The sequence below is a fragment of the Lolium perenne genome, chromosome 5 (genome assembly GCF_019359855.2).
Source record: "Lolium perenne isolate Kyuss_39 chromosome 5, Kyuss_2.0, whole genome shotgun sequence".
Classification (NCBI taxonomy): domain Eukaryota; kingdom Viridiplantae; phylum Streptophyta; class Magnoliopsida; order Poales; family Poaceae; genus Lolium; species Lolium perenne.
The window spans coordinates 178,739,314-178,756,173 of NC_067248.2; the positions used below are offsets into that span (position 1 = coordinate 178,739,314).

The 16,860-nt window shown below is 43.0% G+C and overlaps 1 protein-coding gene across 1 annotated transcript; it reads right to left on the reverse strand.

Moving 5' to 3' along the window:
- Positions 1-6,810: 6,810 nt before the first annotated feature.
- Positions 6,811-15,982, reverse strand: LOC127300779 (LRR receptor-like serine/threonine-protein kinase IOS1). The gene is made up of 12 exons (XM_051330952.2): positions 15,847-15,982; positions 15,195-15,732; positions 11,728-12,191; positions 10,075-10,213; positions 9,920-9,991; positions 9,499-9,576; positions 9,181-9,338; positions 8,834-9,096; positions 8,590-8,716; positions 8,102-8,170; positions 7,816-8,005; positions 6,811-7,383 (listed from the first exon to the last, which is right to left on the reverse strand). The coding sequence occupies exons 1-12, from the start codon at positions 15,923-15,925 to the stop codon at positions 6,990-6,992; spliced, it is 2,571 nt and encodes an 856-aa protein (XP_051186912.1). The 5' UTR covers positions 15,926-15,982; the 3' UTR covers positions 6,811-6,989.
- Positions 15,983-16,860: the final 878 nt, after the last annotated feature.

The following is a 16,860-nucleotide window of genomic DNA, read 5'->3' on the forward strand; positions in this document are numbered from 1 at the left end:
GATGATCTGAGTAGATATGGGTATATCTATTTCATGAAACATAAATCCGAAACTTTCGAGAAGTTTAAGGAATTTCAAAGTGAAGTAGAAAATCAACGTAACAAGAAGATCAAATTTCTACGATCTGATCGTGGAGGTGAATATCTGAGTTATGAGTTTGGCATGCATTTAAAGAAATGCGGAATACTTTCACAATTGACACCGCCGGGAACACCACAACGAAACGGTGTGTCCGAACGTCGTAATCGAACTCTCTTAGATATGGTTCGTAGTATGATGTCTCTTACTGATTTGCCGTTATCATTTTGGAGTTATGCATTAGAGACAGCCGCATTCACTTTAAATAGAGCACCATCAAAATCCGTAGAAACGACACCGTATGAATTATGGTTTAATAAGAAACCTAAGTGTCGTTCTGAAAGTTTGGGGTTGCGAAGCCTATGTAAAGAAGTTACAACCGGACAAGCTAGAACCCAAAGCGGAGAAATGCGTCTTCATAGGATACCCTAAGGAAACTATAGGGTACACTTTCTATCACAGATCCGAAGGCAAAATCTTTGTTGCTAAGAACGGAACCTTTCTTGAGAAAGAATTTCTCACTAAAGAAGTGACTGGAAGAAAAGTAGAACTCGATGAGATTGATGAATCTATACTCGTTGATCGAGTAGCGCGATGCGGAAGATGTACCAGTACCGCGTACACCGGCAACAGAGGAAGCTAATGATAATGATCATGAAACTTCGAACGAGGAAACTATCGAACCTCGCAGATCGACAAGGGAACGTGCCACTCCCGATTGGTATGATCCTTGTCTAAATGTCATGATTGTGGATAACAATGATGAGGACCCTGCGACGTATGAAGAAGCGATGATGAGCCCAGATTCCAACAAATGGCAAGAAGCCATGAAATCCGAAATGGGATCCATGTATGATAACAAAGTATGGACTTTGGTAGACTTACCTGATAGCCGAAAGGCTGTCGAGAATAAATGGATCTTCAAGAGAAAAACAGATGCTGATGGTAATATTACTGTCTATAAAGCTCGACTTGTCGCAAAGGGTTTCCGACAAATTCAAGGAGTTGACTACGATGAGACATTCTCACCTGTAGCGAAGCTAAAATCTGTGAGGATTTTGTTAGCAATAGCTGCATTTTTCGATTATGAGATTTGGCAGATGGATGTCAAAACGGCGTTCCTTAATGGAGACATTGAGGAAGAGTTGTATATGGTACAACCCAAAGGTTTTGTCGATCCTAAAAATGCTGACAAAGTATGCAAACTTCAGCGTTCAATCTATGGACTGAAGCAAGCATCAAGAAGTTGGAACCGACGCTTTGATAAGGTGATCAAAGACTTCGGGTTTATACAGTGTCATGGAGAGGCCTGTATTTACAAGAAAGTGAGTGGGAGCTCTGTAGCATTTCTGATATTATATGTAGATGACATATTATTGATCGGGAATGATATAGAACTATTAAGCAGTGTTAAGGGTTATTTGAATAATAGTTTTTCAATGAAAGACCTTGGTGAAGCATCGTATATATTAGGCATCAAGATTTATAGAGATAGATCAAGACGCCTAATAGGGCTATCACAGAGTACATATCCGGACAAGATTCTAAAGAAGTTTAGAATGGACGAAAGTAAGAAAGGGTTCTTACCTATGTTACCAGGCAAGGTATTGAGTAAAACTCAAGGACCGGCTACGGCAGAAGAAAGAGAAAGGATGTGTAACATCCCCTATGCCTCGGCAAAGAGGATCTATCATGTATGCCATGCTATGTACTAGACCGGATATAGCACATGTCGTTAGTTTGACTAGCAGATATCAAAGTGATCCAGGAATGGAACACTGGACAGCGGTCAAGAATATCCTGAAGTACTTGAAAAGAACTAAGGATATGTTTCTTTGTTATGGAGGTGACCAAGAGCTCGTTGTAAACAGTTACACCGATGCAAGTTGGAACACTGATCCTGATGACTCTAAGTCACAATGCTGGTACGTGTTTATATTGAATGGTGCTGCGATGGTGGGCAAGCTCGAAGCGATTGCACGGTGGCGAAGTCTTCAACGAGAATCGAGTACATAGCGGCTTCAGAGGCTTCATCGAAGCGGTATGGATGAAGAGGTTCATTGTAGAGCTCGGTGTGGTTCCTAGTGCATTGGACCCATTAATCATTCTTGTGATAACATGGGTGCCATCGCCAATGCACAAGAGCCAAGGTCACACCGTAGGCTGAAGCATATCAAGCTGCGTTACCACTCGATTCGCGAGTACATCGAAGATGGAGAAGTAAAGATTTGCAAAGTACACACCGATCTGAATGTAGCAGATCCGTTGACTAAAGCTCTCCCTAGGGCAAAGCATGACCAACACCGAGAATGCCATGGGTGTTAGGTATATTACAATGTAATCTAGATTATTGACTCTAGTGCAAGTGGGAGACTGAAGGAGATATGCCCTAGAGGCAATAATAAAGTGGTTATTATTTATATCTTTATGTTTATGATAAATGTTTATATATCATGCTAGAATTGTATTAACCGAAACATTAGTACATGTGTGATATGTAGACAAACAAGAAGTCCCTAGTATGCCTCTTAAACTAGCTTGTTGATTAATGGATGATTAGTTTCATAATCATGAACATTGGATGTTATTAATAACAAGGTTATGTCATTGTGTGAATGATATAATGGACACACCCAATTAAGCGTAGCATAAGATCTCGTCATTAAGTTATTTGCTATTAGCTTTCGATACATAGTTACCTAGTCCTTATGACCATGAGATCATGTAAATCACTTATACCGGAAAGGTACTTTGATTACACCAAACACCACTGCGTAAATGGGTGGCTATAAAGGTGGGATTAAGTATCCGGAAAGTATGAGTTGAGGCATATGGATCAACGGTGGGATTTGTCCATCCCGATGACGGATAGATATACTCTGGGCCCTCTCGGTGGAATGTCGTCTAATGTCTTGCAAGCATATGAATGAGTTCATAAGAGACCACATACCACTGCATTTAGTAAAGAGTACTTGTCGGAGACGAGGTTGAACAAGGTATAGAGTGATACCGAAGATCAAACCTCGGACAAGTAAAATATCGCGAGACAAAGGGAATTGGTAATATATGTGTATGGTTCATTCGATCACTAAAGTCATCGTTGAATATGTGGGAGCCATTATGGATCTCCAGATCCCGCTATTGGTTATTGGTCGGAGTGAGTACTCAACCATGTCCGCATAGTTCTCGAACCGTAGGGTGACACACTTAAAGTTGGATGTTGAAATGGTAGTACTTGAATTATGGAATGTAGTTCGAATATTTGTTCGGAGTCCCGAATGTGATCCCGGACATCACGAGGAGTTCCGGAATGGTCCGGAGAATAAGATTCATATATAGGATGTCATTTTATGTGAATAAAATGTCGCGGAAGGTTCTATGGAAGGTTCTAGAAGGTTCTAGAAAAGTCCGGAAGAAACCACCAAGGAAGGTGGAGTCCACAAGGGACTCCACCTCCATGGCCGGCCAGCCCTAGTGGGGGTGGAGTCCCAAGTGGACTCCACCATAGGGGGCCGGCCACCCCCCACATGGGAGGTGGAAATCCCACCTTTGGGTGGGAGTCCTAGTTGGGCTAGGTTTCCCCCTCCTATGGAAGGTTTTTGGTTCGGGTCTTATTCGAAGACTTGGACACCACCTCTTGGGGTTCCACCTATATAATGAGGGCCAAGGGGGAGGGGGCCGGCCACCTCAAACACCACCAAGGTGGCCGCACCCCTATAGTGGCCGGCGCCCCCCTCTCCCCAAACCCTAGCCGCCCGCTCCTCCACATCCCGCATAGCTTAGCGAAGCTCCGCCGGACTTCTACACCGCCACCGACACCACGCCGTCGTGCTGTCGGATTCAAGAGGAGCTACTACTTCCGCTGCCCGCTGGAACGGGGAGGTGGACGTCGTCTTCATCAACAACCGAACGTGTGACCGAGTACGGAGGTGCTGCCCGTTCGTGGCGCCGGAACCGATCGTGATCAAGATCTTCTACGCGCTTTTGCAAGCGGCAAGTGATCGTCTACCGCAGCAACAAGAGCCTCATCTTGTAGGCTTTGGAATCTCTTCAAGGGTGAGACTCGATACCCCCTCGTTGCTACCGTCTTCTAGATTGCATCTTGGCTTGGATTGCGTGTTCGCCGTAGGAAAATTTTTGTTTTCTATGCAACGTTATCCTACAGGTGCGCGGGGGGTAATTTTTTCTTTTTTTCACCCAAATCTTAAACCTGAAAAAGTAATGTTTCTTTTTTCCAATTGACGAATCCATTTTTTGTCCAAATGACCGTAGGTTGTTGACCAGAACTTACTACCGGCGCACTAGGCAGGTGCGCCGGGGATAACTCGTCTTACCGCCGGCGAACTAGCTGGTGCGCCGGCAGTACCTAGTTATCACCGGCCCGTTCCCACCGGCGGGCGCTGGTGCGCCGACAGTAGGCAAATTTGGTGCGCCGGCAATAAGCGTTTTCCTAGTAGTGGAACACCCTTCCTTACCATCTCAACTAGCTGATCAAATCTGCGATTAAGATCTTCACGGAGCGCTTGTATTTGTTGATCTACAACATCCACTCTTTTTCCCAATTCCTCCATTGCTTGGTGCAGCTGTCAATGAGGAAACCAATAGCTGAATCGGATCAGCGGGGCTCTGATACCACCTGAAGCAGCACAAGGTTGTGGAGGAACAACTCCACCGTGTTGCTACAACATGGACATCACAATTGTTGAAGGAACCACTTCAACGTGCTGCGCTAGATGTCGCTCTAGAGGCGTAGGCTAGATATCGCTCTAGGGGCGGGGCTGTGAAGAGTTTTTTTCAATCCAAAACTCTCAACACACAAGATCTAGTCCAGGATCTTAAGACAGAACACAAGGTTCCATTTATTTGATAGGTTGGGGGGTACATAGTCCGGTTACATAGGTACAGGTGTGGGCCTTTATTTATAGGCTGCATGAGCCTTTCCCACCAATGCATCCATCCCGGCGACTTGCCCTCGCTCTCCGAGTCCGATGGCAGGGTGTAGTCGCTCATGGCGTCTGGCTAGCCGGTGTTGGAGAAGAAGAAAAAGAAGAAGCAGGCGGTTCGACGTGAAATACAATACACGCAGGGGTTATATTCTGCGGGGATTAACGATGGCGCGTATAACGAATAGGCCTGTGGTTGCTCTTCCGCGGCGGTTCGGCGCTCCATTCCGGCGGTTGGCGGGTTGATCGGCGTGGTTGCCACTCCGGCGTTTGACATTGGCGCACTTGATGTGCTTTAATTTGAGGCCGATCGAACCAGGGTCGCTGCCAGGTGGGCCCATGGGGGAAGCGAGCGGACGCTAGGCGCGACCGCGCAGCGTCCGTGGAGACGCAAACGTGCCGCATATTTGCGCCATGTTTGCTTCGCGGCGGACGCACCGGACACGATGCGTCGCCCCGCTGGAGCAGGGTGCAGATGCATTTCCGGTCCGCGCGAACGCAAACGGTCGCACAACGTCCGTTTGCGTCGCCCCGTTGGAGATGCCCTAAAGGATTCTATTTCCTAGAATATGGTAGAAGTGTGTAGAAGCTAGTACTGGACCTTACTTCTATTTTATTTTTAATTTATTTTCTCTACTATCCCTCATCAGGTATAGGAGCTACCTTAAAATAGGTTTACCAGTGAATCAGACAACACTTGCTGACAGAAATTCGGACTTTGTTTTATTATAACATTTGCGGATGGAGTGAACATTGTAAATACATGTACAGAGGATAATCGCGTCGTCTAACTAACTAAACTAGTATGTATATCTTGTCCAAGAAAGTGAATAGCAACAACGTGAGCTACATGCCCTACGTGAAAAGATTTTACCGTTGTGATGACTTAGTACATGTGAACGTGCATTTGTTGTTCGCTTACAGTCGGGTTTGCTATGGCATTGTAAGCAAGGCATGCGGCAGCGTCAACAGTTGCCATAATGAGCTAGTAGAGAGCCGGAGAACGAGCGAACTTTGCACCACTGCATGCCATGGCGGCGAGATGCGCCCTGCATAGCAAATCAGAGAGGCATGAAAGCACGGAGGAGCACCATGTAGAACGAGGCGTGAAGTGCGGCCGCCGCCATGGCCATGATGTGGTTTCGGACTGGCACCGTCGACTGCCACGGTTTGGTGCTTGTTTAGTGGTGGCTTAAGGAAGAGGAGGACAACAAGAACCACATATATCATCGAGAGGAGCACTTCGGCGAGTACCACATAAGCAATAATGGCCTAGCCGGAGGATGATCTGGGACCCGCGTCCGTAATATAAGTGACCCTAAAACCGCCATAACAACTGGAAATAGTATAGGGCGTTTGGCATATACAGATTTAGGCTAAGGTGCGAATAAAAATATAACGTATGTTTGCAATTCACAAATAGTTGTGTGGTGTAGTGGTATAGTACTAGTATAGAATAGAGCGATAGGTTTTGTGTTCAGAACTCACCGACAACGCCACTAATTTAATTGTTTCTATTACCACTGACAGGTGGGGACCACATGGAAGAAAGTACCAAGGTGACAACCAGGGAAAAATGTACAAGGTTGGTTTTGCAAAAATTACGACGCCACGTCTCAACTGCAGAGTGATTTTGGATCTATATGCTCTCTCGGTACAAGTTGTCGTACCTAGGGTGCTCGTTTTATAAGTTGTGGTACTAAACTGCACATCTCATGCAAGTTGCTAAAAGTGATATAACTATAATATAAATGAAGGAAATACAAAGCTCATCCACTAAGGCACCCTTTTTTGTTTGCACACGGAAAGCAATCAATGCAACACATACATACATGTATTAAACAACAACCATCACAGTGCGCTCCTACATGCACACAAGTTTACTGTGACATACATATTATTCACAACAACCTGTTACAATAGAGAACCATCATGGATACCATGAAAAAGTTCATGAAAGTTGCAACTTCATCTTGCTGATGGACCAAATGTTGAAACCGGGCCTCCAGTAGTACTCGTGAAGCTACCCTGGATGCTATTATCCTCGCGAGATTCCTCCAACGCAAGGCTCTCTTTCAGCTGTGCCATCACGACAGCCATTGTTGGCCTTCGGATAGAAGCATCAGCTGTGCAAGCCATGGCAGTGTCGACAAGTTTCCACATGGAGTTGACATCATAGGCACCTCTCAACTTAGCGTCAGCCACCATGCTGATGTTACCAGTAGCAATCTTTTGTTTCACACGTTGAACGATGTGACCATGGCCTGGTAATATTGGAGGCTCACCGGTGGCTACCTCAAGTAGAACAACACCAAAGCTATAAACATCACTGCTCTCGGTTAGCCATCCAGTGTGGTAGTACCTAAGAACAACAGTTCATAACATAGTAACTTGTTAGACCTCTTTCTTTATATCAAGGGAAATTGGCACCATAGCATAGTAAGCATAGCTGCATTAGCAACTTTACATGGAAAAGTTCATCCATTCATGCAAAAATTATTCCAATTCCATTGCATTCTCTTGTAGTCTTATGAGTTGGAAATTCATTAGATTAGGTAAAATAAATTTGTTAATTTTTCTAAATCGCCAACAACATATACAAGCCACATCTTACCAAACCTAATATTTTGATTAAGCTCTCAACGCAATGTTATTTTTAGTAACCCTCTTTTTGAACTTGCATAGTGGACTGGTTAAAAAGGAACACTAAATTGCATGTGCTTTACTTCATAATCAATTATTAGCTTTATAAGAAAGAAGGAAAAAATTTCATATAGTACAGAAAGTCACATACTCAGGATCCATGTAACCCGCTGATCCAGCTGCATTGGTTGATATGTGAGTCTGCATTTCACTGAGATAGGTTTTGCAAAGTCCAAAATCAGCTATCTTCGCTCGAAGATTTTGACCTAAGAGAATGTTGTTGGTTTTCACATCTCGATGAATTATTGGTAAGCTGCATCCCTTGTGCAGATAGTCCAGACCTACACATATTGCATCAAGTCCATTAGTGGAAGAAAGAGAATCTGATCTATAACATATTCTCTTAGTCCTAAAGATATCTTCACACTACACCATACCTTGTGCTGATTCAAGAACAATTTGTACGCGTGTGGTCCAACCCAAGGTTTTGCCAACACCAGTTTTTCCTTGATATACAAGAATAATAACAATTAGAGCATAACTCCGTTTAGAACTTCACATGTCAAATATTAAAATTTCATACATGCATGCACTATTTTCATGTTTGCAATTATGTTACATTCTCTTACGATCTTCCTGGTTGGAATTTATTAAATTAGATGAAATAAGATAGTTACTTTCAGCACACGGTTAGGATATCCCAAAAAAATGGGCAAGAAGCAATATGCAGCCATGAATAGTTGTTACTTGAGGCACTTCAAAAGATACTTATGTTGACATTCTCAACCTATTTCTGTTTAAATTTCTCAAGCCACTCAAGATAGCCACTTAAGTTCAAACAATGGTAGGAAATTTGTATGGGATTTTAAGGCAGCCACAAAGTCTGTTATCACTTAGCCATTACTTATGTTTTTAATGGACAAACCTCTTAACTGATCAGTAAGACTTCCTTCAGACATGTACTCATAAACGAGTGCTAAATGATCCTTCTCCCAGCAGTAACCAACCAAAGAAACTAGATTTCTGTGGTGCACCTTTGTCAAGCTATTGACCTGTGTAACGAAAAAGAACACAAATAAAAATTTCTGAATTTCCATGCAGGCTTGCTATGATGATAGCAAATTTATTCTTTTGAAATTGCATTTTTTTTTCAATCAGGGAGAAAGTACCTCTGCTAAAAACTCATCAAGACCATGCGATGAATGTTCAGATCGCATCTTGACAGCAACTTCAGTGTCATCTTCTAAACGACCATAGTACACGAGCCCAAACCCTCCTTGCCCAATGGAACGTTCAAATTTATTCGTGAACTTCTCCAACTCCTTGTATGTGAATTGGCGATTTTCAGAATTGTGCAAGTGATCCCCTTTACTTGTTATACTTACTGGAGCACTATGAGGTTTTGCCGGCCTTGGAGCATCATATGTAGAGACTGATTGCACAAATGTCAGATATATCATGTAAACACTAAATGTAGTAAATCTTAATAGTCACTGAAAGAGAATAACATATGCACCTTTGGGCTTTCTTTTCCTTCTCCAGATTAAACAAGAAAGAACAAGTCCAACCACTACCACCATGAAAACCACTACCGAAATAGATATTATAGTTGTTCTATTTTTTGAGCGAGACGGACTTTTTGTTTTGTTGCACATGTTTTTGTCAGATTCATACCTGAAATAGAGAAAATATATATCAATAAGTTCAGGGTTACTCTGGTGCAAAAAAGAATTATTCAATAGTCATCTGCATAAATATCACAGAAAGAGAAGCATCCGAGTATAATTAGAATGCAAATTCGTAGAAAAGGAAACACTCACAAGGAAAAGCAAACCTGAAATTGAGAGGACCTGTAGACCTTTTACAGAGGGGGTCTGGAACTGGGCCATTCATATTGTTGCCAGACAAATCCCTGTAGAAAGTGGCATGTAGTTTAGAAACGTGGGACGTTCTTACTATTGTAACACTGACAACAAAATATATCTGAACATAAGTCCTCTGAAGTAGGTCTTATTGGTGTTCTCCACTCATATCTACAGGTAGAAGAGGCTCCCCATTCATGTCAAATAGAAAAGTCATATATTATAGATACTTGCATATATCTACAAAAGCAAGTATTGTGCACTTTATACCCTTGCTCACCATCTACTAATCATTCATGTGTCAAGAAACATGTTGGGCATGAAGAAGTATCAAGGTTTCTTTAACATTATTCTATATACCATGGTTAATTATCTTCATTATCCAATACTTACAGGAATTGGAGTTCTGTGAGCAATGTGAAGTTATCAGATATTGATCCATTCAAGTTACTATTGGAAAGATCCCTGCATGGAAATTCATATTCCGACATAAGGAAACGCAACATATTTGGATGATCAACATGAGACACCATCAAAACAATACTCACAGAGATGTTATCCTCGTAGTGTTCTTAGTTATATTGCTACATTTCACGCCATTCCATGCAAATTTCACTGGAAAGCATGGATCGCCCATCCAGTTTCTCTTTACTCCATACTCAAGTTTGATAGCCATCATTGCATCGACTACCATATCAAAATCAAAAGAAGTGCTCAGAGGGCAAATGTTTAATCATCCTCATGAAAAACATGATTGATCACAGAATGCAAATATGCAGTTTGTTGGGAAAAGTCACAAAGCTATGACCCTCGAAGCTAAGACTTCAGTAATTTTTTTGAACCCCCGCTCCTCGACTAGCATGTGCGAAATTTAATATAACCTGATAAAGCAGGGTTAAAATTTAACTGGGACAACCGGTTTTCGTAATTTAATGAAGCACGTTTCAAAGCACGGGGGCAGTGGTGAGGGACATGTATTTTAAATCTAGTTGGCATATGTTGTATATGCTCAGTCGGCAGCCGCTGGCCACTGTTTGTACGCCTCAAACCCTTTTTATTTGCGAAACACAGTACAGACGTAGACGGTCATATATACGCACACACACTTACCCCTATGAACGCATGCACACCCTACCCATATGAGCACCTCCGAGAGACTGCGTCCAAGAAAACTTCACCCGACGGGTCTTGAGATTGACGAAGTCACCACAGGCACCTCGCTATCAACAGGAACGTCACCTCCCACTGAAGAATATTCCCCCTTTTAATGAGACACCAAAGTGTCAAACCCGAGTTTTGAACTCTGCTGGGCTGGGGGTGCCACTGCCCTCCTAACCACCCAACCACAGTTTGGTTCCCTACGCTTCAAGCCCTCATCGCTGCTGTGGGCGCCTAAATTGGCAACATGTGGCGAAGGGGAGGGACACATTGTGTCTGAGCTTAGAGGTCTAGATGTACCTAACGAAAATTATTATTTTATTATATTTTAAAATATTTTAAAAAATTACGGATGTATATATATGGGCATTACATGTTCGCACACACAATTTTTTTTTAGAGAAAAGGCAATTTAGAGGCATGTGTAAAGTAGACAAAATAAAGTTTCGTATTAGGCTATTTTGGAGCACCGTAAAACTGTCTTTTTACACCGGCCACAACAATATATATTTTAGCGAAACTTTGTGTACGTACATAGAATATATGGCCGGATGTACATCCACATACTTTATGGTTTTCGGATAATGGGTACATCCAAGTAGATTTTCTGAAAGGATAGCACCACCTTGAGGTAAATAAAATAATTTTTTTAGTATTTTTGGACATTTTGTCATTTTTGTTTAGGCCACATACAATTGTACTTTATGAAAAACTGCAGAGTAAGTACCAAGGTATTAAGCACATGCATTTTTTTTTAAGTTCAAGTTTTTTTTTGTCCACCTAGATACAAGCTATTTTCGCTGTAAGTGTGCAGCTCCATTCCCAGATTTATTAATTTCTCGATATCTGGTTGTTATTATAAGACCATATATAAAACCTATAGTGTATATTGGGAATGTTATAAACATTAAAGGAAAATTTTCATATGGAATCAAGGTTAAAAGTAATTGACATGCTATATGTTTCGTTTAAGAAATAAACCAACATTGCATACTACAGTGAATATAAATGAGTGGGGGTAGCTAGGATCGGAGATATCTCACAGTCTTTGGAGAACGTGCTCGGGGTGTCGTGGGGGATGCGGTTGTAGATCTCGTATGCGTTCATCATCGGAGGGAGCATGGATTTGTTGGTGGCTTGAATAGTGATATTGTAGTTGCCGTCTGTACTCCTATACCAATCAGTATTGTACAGGTATCCAGCGGACAGGTAAGGAGGGCTGTAGTTCTGGTGCACCATGCCGTTGAAGTGGACATCAAACAGCCGGACTTGCCTGTTTTGTATGTCGGCAAAGTGTAGGATCATCTTAACCCCCAACGAGCTCTGGTACGTGTCCCATATGTAGCTCATCGCCGTGCCATTATTGACAGGAGCGAGACCTGTCTGAAGAACGGGGATGGGAACTTGGAACAAGTCATCCTGCTGGATGGTCTGTTCGGTGGAAATGTTCGCCAATGACGAGCTGGTGCTCCATTCCCAGATGCGGTCATATGGATCGTCCGGATACCTTAAAAAATGACATTCCATCAGTTACAAAATAAATGAACGTAATTATTTTTATTATTCTACATCGAAAAATCCTTTATTTATATTTTATTTAACAAAGATTTGACAAAAGCATACATCCAAATAACCCAAAGTCACTAAATAACCCATTGTCATTGATGTGTTTGATTTAATTCAATAAACTTGTGGGATAAATAGTTTAATACTTATTTATGTTGAATAGTTGAATAGGTAGTAGCTCGAACCATGTTTGAGTCGTAGTTTCCCCATTTTAGGAAGATACAACCAAAATTGTAAATAGCCGGCTTATGAGAACATCCCTCGCTATGAGTTGTAACTAAAATTTACTCCGTTTTGTTTTTTTGGAAAAAACCCCACTAGATGGATTAGTCCGCTACAGCTGCGTTATAGCTTTCTTAGCTATAGAAAATGTAACCGCTAAATGGACAAAGATTTGGTGCACATGAGCACCATTGCTTTGGGTTTTTCTTTGAAATATTTAAAAACTGTATGTTATGTTTCAAAACATTATAAAAATTAATCCATGAATACATACATATGTCATGAATACTTGTGCGAAGTTTCGGTAAAAATTATGTTGTATTTTTAGCTACAGAAAAAAAAATTATCGCTGTGTATTGGGACAATTTTTGTCAGAAATTTTTGAAGCTGTGTATTGGGACAATTTTTGTCAGAAATTTATCTTTTGGGACAACATATTTTCTTCTGAAATTTTTACAAAGATTTCTATGTATGTGCAGATTTAAGCTTAATTTTTTCGTAATCTCAGAAATATGTTTTTTAAAAACTAGGAGCACTGGTGCTCATGTGCCAAAGTTATTTTTCGCCGCTAAATGCAATATCCCTCTATATTATATATGTTTAGAAAAAACAAGAGAAACAAAGAACCAGGCACCGGAAAACTTCAATATCCCTCTATGGACTCGCTTGTGTCCAATGCCCAAAGCGCATTCATAAAAAAACGGAGCATCCACAATAACTACATGTATGTGAGGAACCTTGCTCGCAAATTTCATCGCTCCAAAACACCTTGCCTCCTCTTCAAGCTTGGCATCAAAAAGGCTTTCGACTCGGTGAGATGGGACTACCTCATGGATCTTCTCCAACATTGTGGCTTCCCGAGAAAATTCCGGGATTGGATTTGGGCTCTCCTCTCCACCTCTACTTCGAGAATCCTCCTCAATGGCGTGCCTTGTGACCCCATTAAGCACGGCCGCGGCCTTCGGCAAGGCGATCCGTTGTCCCCTCTCCTCTTTGTGTTGGCAATTGATCCGATCAACCATATCCTTGCAAAAGCTACCAACCAAGGAAGGTTGCACCCCCTTCTTGGAAGAGCTACGGTTGCGCGCACCTCCTTGTATGCCGACGATGCGGCGATTTTTGTGGCCCCGATAAAAGAGGATATCTCTTGCCTCGCTTCAATTCTTGCTACCTTTGGTGAAGTGACCGGTTTAGAGGCCAACCCCCAAAAAAGCCTCGTAGCCCCGATCCAATGCGACGGTCTCGACCTTGAGGACATCCTTCAACCTTTCCCGGCTACGAGAACGTCCTTCCCTATGAGATACTTGGGCTTACCTTTGTCGGTTTATAGGCTCAAACGTGGAGACCTTCAATACTTACAAGATAAAATCGCCGGAAAGTTTGCCGCCGGAAATTGGAAGAATGTGAACATGGCCGGTAGAAGAGTGTTGGTCCGCTCCGTCCTTACTTCCCAAACAATCCATCACATCACCTCCATCGACCTTCCAAAGGGGGTCACTCATAGCATCATGGCTCTTCTCTGGGCTTTTCTTTGGGCGGGCAAAGACAAAGTGACGGGGGGCAAGTGAAAAGTTAATTGGGACAAAGTTTGTCGTCCTACCAAGCTTGGTGGCCTTGGTATCTTGCACCTTGAGAAGTTTGCCGCCACTCTAAGGCTAAGATGGTTATGGCTTGAGTGGACCGATGATTCAAAATCTTGGATCGGTCTTGGTAATCCATGCAATAAGGAGGACCGGACACTTTTTGCGGCCGCCACTTTTGTCAATATAGGAAACGGTGAAAAAGCGAAGTTTTGGACCTCTCCTTGGCTTGGAGGACTTTGCCCATGTGATTTGGCGCCCTTGATCTTTACAATGTCCAAGAAGAAGAATTGCAATGTCCGGAAGGCTCTCCATAACAACTTTTGGGTCAATCAAATCAAGATCTCTCACGAGTTTGGGGTGCCTCACATTGAGGAATTTGTCAACCTTTGGGGTCTCCTTCAAGATGTGCACCTACATCATGATGTTCCGGACACCATTACTTGGAAGTTCACTAATGATGGGAAATATTCCGCCTCCTCGGCCTATAAGATGCAATTCGAAGGCCTTGTCTCAACCTCCCTAAATTCTACGGTTTGGAAAGTTTGGGCGCCTCCAAAGTGCAAGTTCTTCGCTTGGTTGGTCATGCAAAATAGAGTTTGGACGGCGGATAGGCTTCAACGTAGAGGGTGGGAAAATTGTGGAAATTGCCCTCTATGCAACCAAGTCCAAGAGACGGCGGACCACCTCATGTATAAATGTCGCTTCACCTTGCGAGTGTGGAAGGAGATTCTAGCTTGGTGCGGTATTCATGATAGATCCCCTGAGTCTTGGATCAATGAGCCAAATGTCGATGCGTGGTGGACAAATATTGCCTTAGGAAGATGTCAACATAGGAAAGCCTTAGCATCCTTGCTCATGCTAATCTCTTGGGAAGTTTGGAAGGAACGCAACGCTAGAGTCTTCCGACACCACTTTTCCGCCACAAATGTCATCATTGCCAAGATCAAAGATGAGGCTCGGGCTTGGTGCTTGGCCGGCGCTAAGGATTTGTGCAATATAATACCGGGAGAGTAGGCTTTTGTTAAAGTCCTAGGGCTTGTCCTAGGCATTTGTTATGGAACTCTAAATTTCTTCTCTATTAATGAAAATGGCAAATCTTTTGCCTCGTTTTTTTTTTTAAAAGAAAACTTCAAACGTACCGTATATTATGGTCTGCGCCCAGATTTGTCCTTTCATGCGTGGATATGTACTCGTCGACGGTGGCGTCAGGGTAAAGGGAGGAATTCAGTGGCCTCAGCTCCACCGTGCTGACAAATGGCGTGCCGCCGCCGGTGTTCACCACGCACACCGGCACCCAGCTCGCCCATGCGACGAAGATCGCCTCGGACCACCAGTAATCCCTGTTGAGGAACGTGTCCCAGTAGTTGTTGCCCAGGTGGATGTCGAACGACGGGCTGTGCGCCTTGCCATCGTAATTCCCGTAGTTGAACACCATCCGCACCAGATACTTTGTACCCTCCTCGGTTGGGAGCGTGTAACAGCTCCGTACTCCGGACGGGAAGCTCCTCAGAGTTTTCAGGGACTCGTCGTTAGCACTTTGATTGGAGGCAATCCTGTGGTTCTCGCCGCCGTCGACGTACAGACCGTCGGAGACGTATTCGATGCCTGTGCGGGTGTCCCTGCGGTCGCCGACTGGGCCGACACCGCAGTCGATGCTCAGAAAACCTGATTGATGACCTATTTACACAAGTACAGATGAAGATTGAGAGCCAGGACTCGAAACTGCTGCTGATTTGCGACCAAGCAGCATCAACGATCGCTGCACGTAGTTGAGGTGAAAAAACAACGTACCTGGCTGACCGGAGTCATGATCTGCTGTGGCTACTAACACGAGTGCAGCAAGGAAAACAAACAACGCCATTGAAACCATCGATCACTGCGCAATGGTACGGGCAAAATGAGCAATGCCTTTGCATGTATATATATTTCGCGCTGCGCCAACTTGATATGGGAGTTGTTTGCTTGCATCGACAATTTGCTTAATAATTATAGCTAGGTAGGCCGGGTACGTACGCCTTCTCATTAAAATAACTGACGTGCTGCTTTCAGCAATTTGGTCTTGTTTGGTTTTCAGTTAGGGCAAGTGACCAGCTTTTTTGGCTGGATTTGGCTCAAGACGAACCAAGAGTATTTTGACCTCGCATCCTTGTCTATTGGCTATAAACAATCAGGCATACTAGCATCTATCGTGGTTTAAAATTTCAGTTAAAATTTGAAACACAGCTCAAAATTTTAAAAAGGGCATATCTCTCTATGAATATTAATTAGCGAATACAAATTGGGCTACGAATTCAGGCCATTAGCACCATCAGTACTATATTTACTTTTACTTTTATCCAACTGTGTTCTGAAAGTAGAGTTTAAATTTCTAGAGTATTGCATACATGTGTTGTATCTATGCACTTTATTTTGAAAAACTCTATTCTACAACCGCTGCCGCGTCAGCCTGTCCACGTCAAAAGATGAAGACTTGACCGCGTCCCGCTCCACATGCATGTACATGCCCCGTACTCGCACGTGTTCCTGCTAGCTAGCACGCCACCGTTTCCGCCCGCGTGCTGCACATGGCCGAGCAGCAGGTAGAATCATGTAGAAATACGCACCAGCATCTAGGTTCAACGAAAACCGTATTACTATACGAGCACAGTACTTTCGGACTTCAAAAAGTTCTAAATAAAAAATTTATATCTAGAGAATGCATGTAAGTAACCGTGTGCTACCTAAATTTAAAAATATGTAGCTTAAATAAAAATACTTTTAATAAATTTCAGACCAACAGTCTAAAGAAAACTTCCTCTTTCCAAT

What these genes read in the sequence shown, in the direction of transcription:
- LOC127300779 (XM_051330952.2), bottom strand. Translation starts at nt 15,925, where the DNA reads ATGGTTTCAATGGCGTTGTTTGTTTTCCTTGCTGCACTCGTGTTAGTA. An exon ending in AAGGAAAAGAAAGCCCAAAG is followed by an intron (nt 9,097 to 9,180) that starts GTGCATATGTTA and finishes TTGTGCAATCAG; the next exon opens with TCTCTACATATGATGCTCCA. An exon ending in TCTTACTGATCAGTTAAGAG is followed by an intron (nt 8,171 to 8,589) that starts GTTTGTCCATTA and finishes TTGTATATCAAG; the next exon opens with GAAAAACTGGTGTTGGCAAA.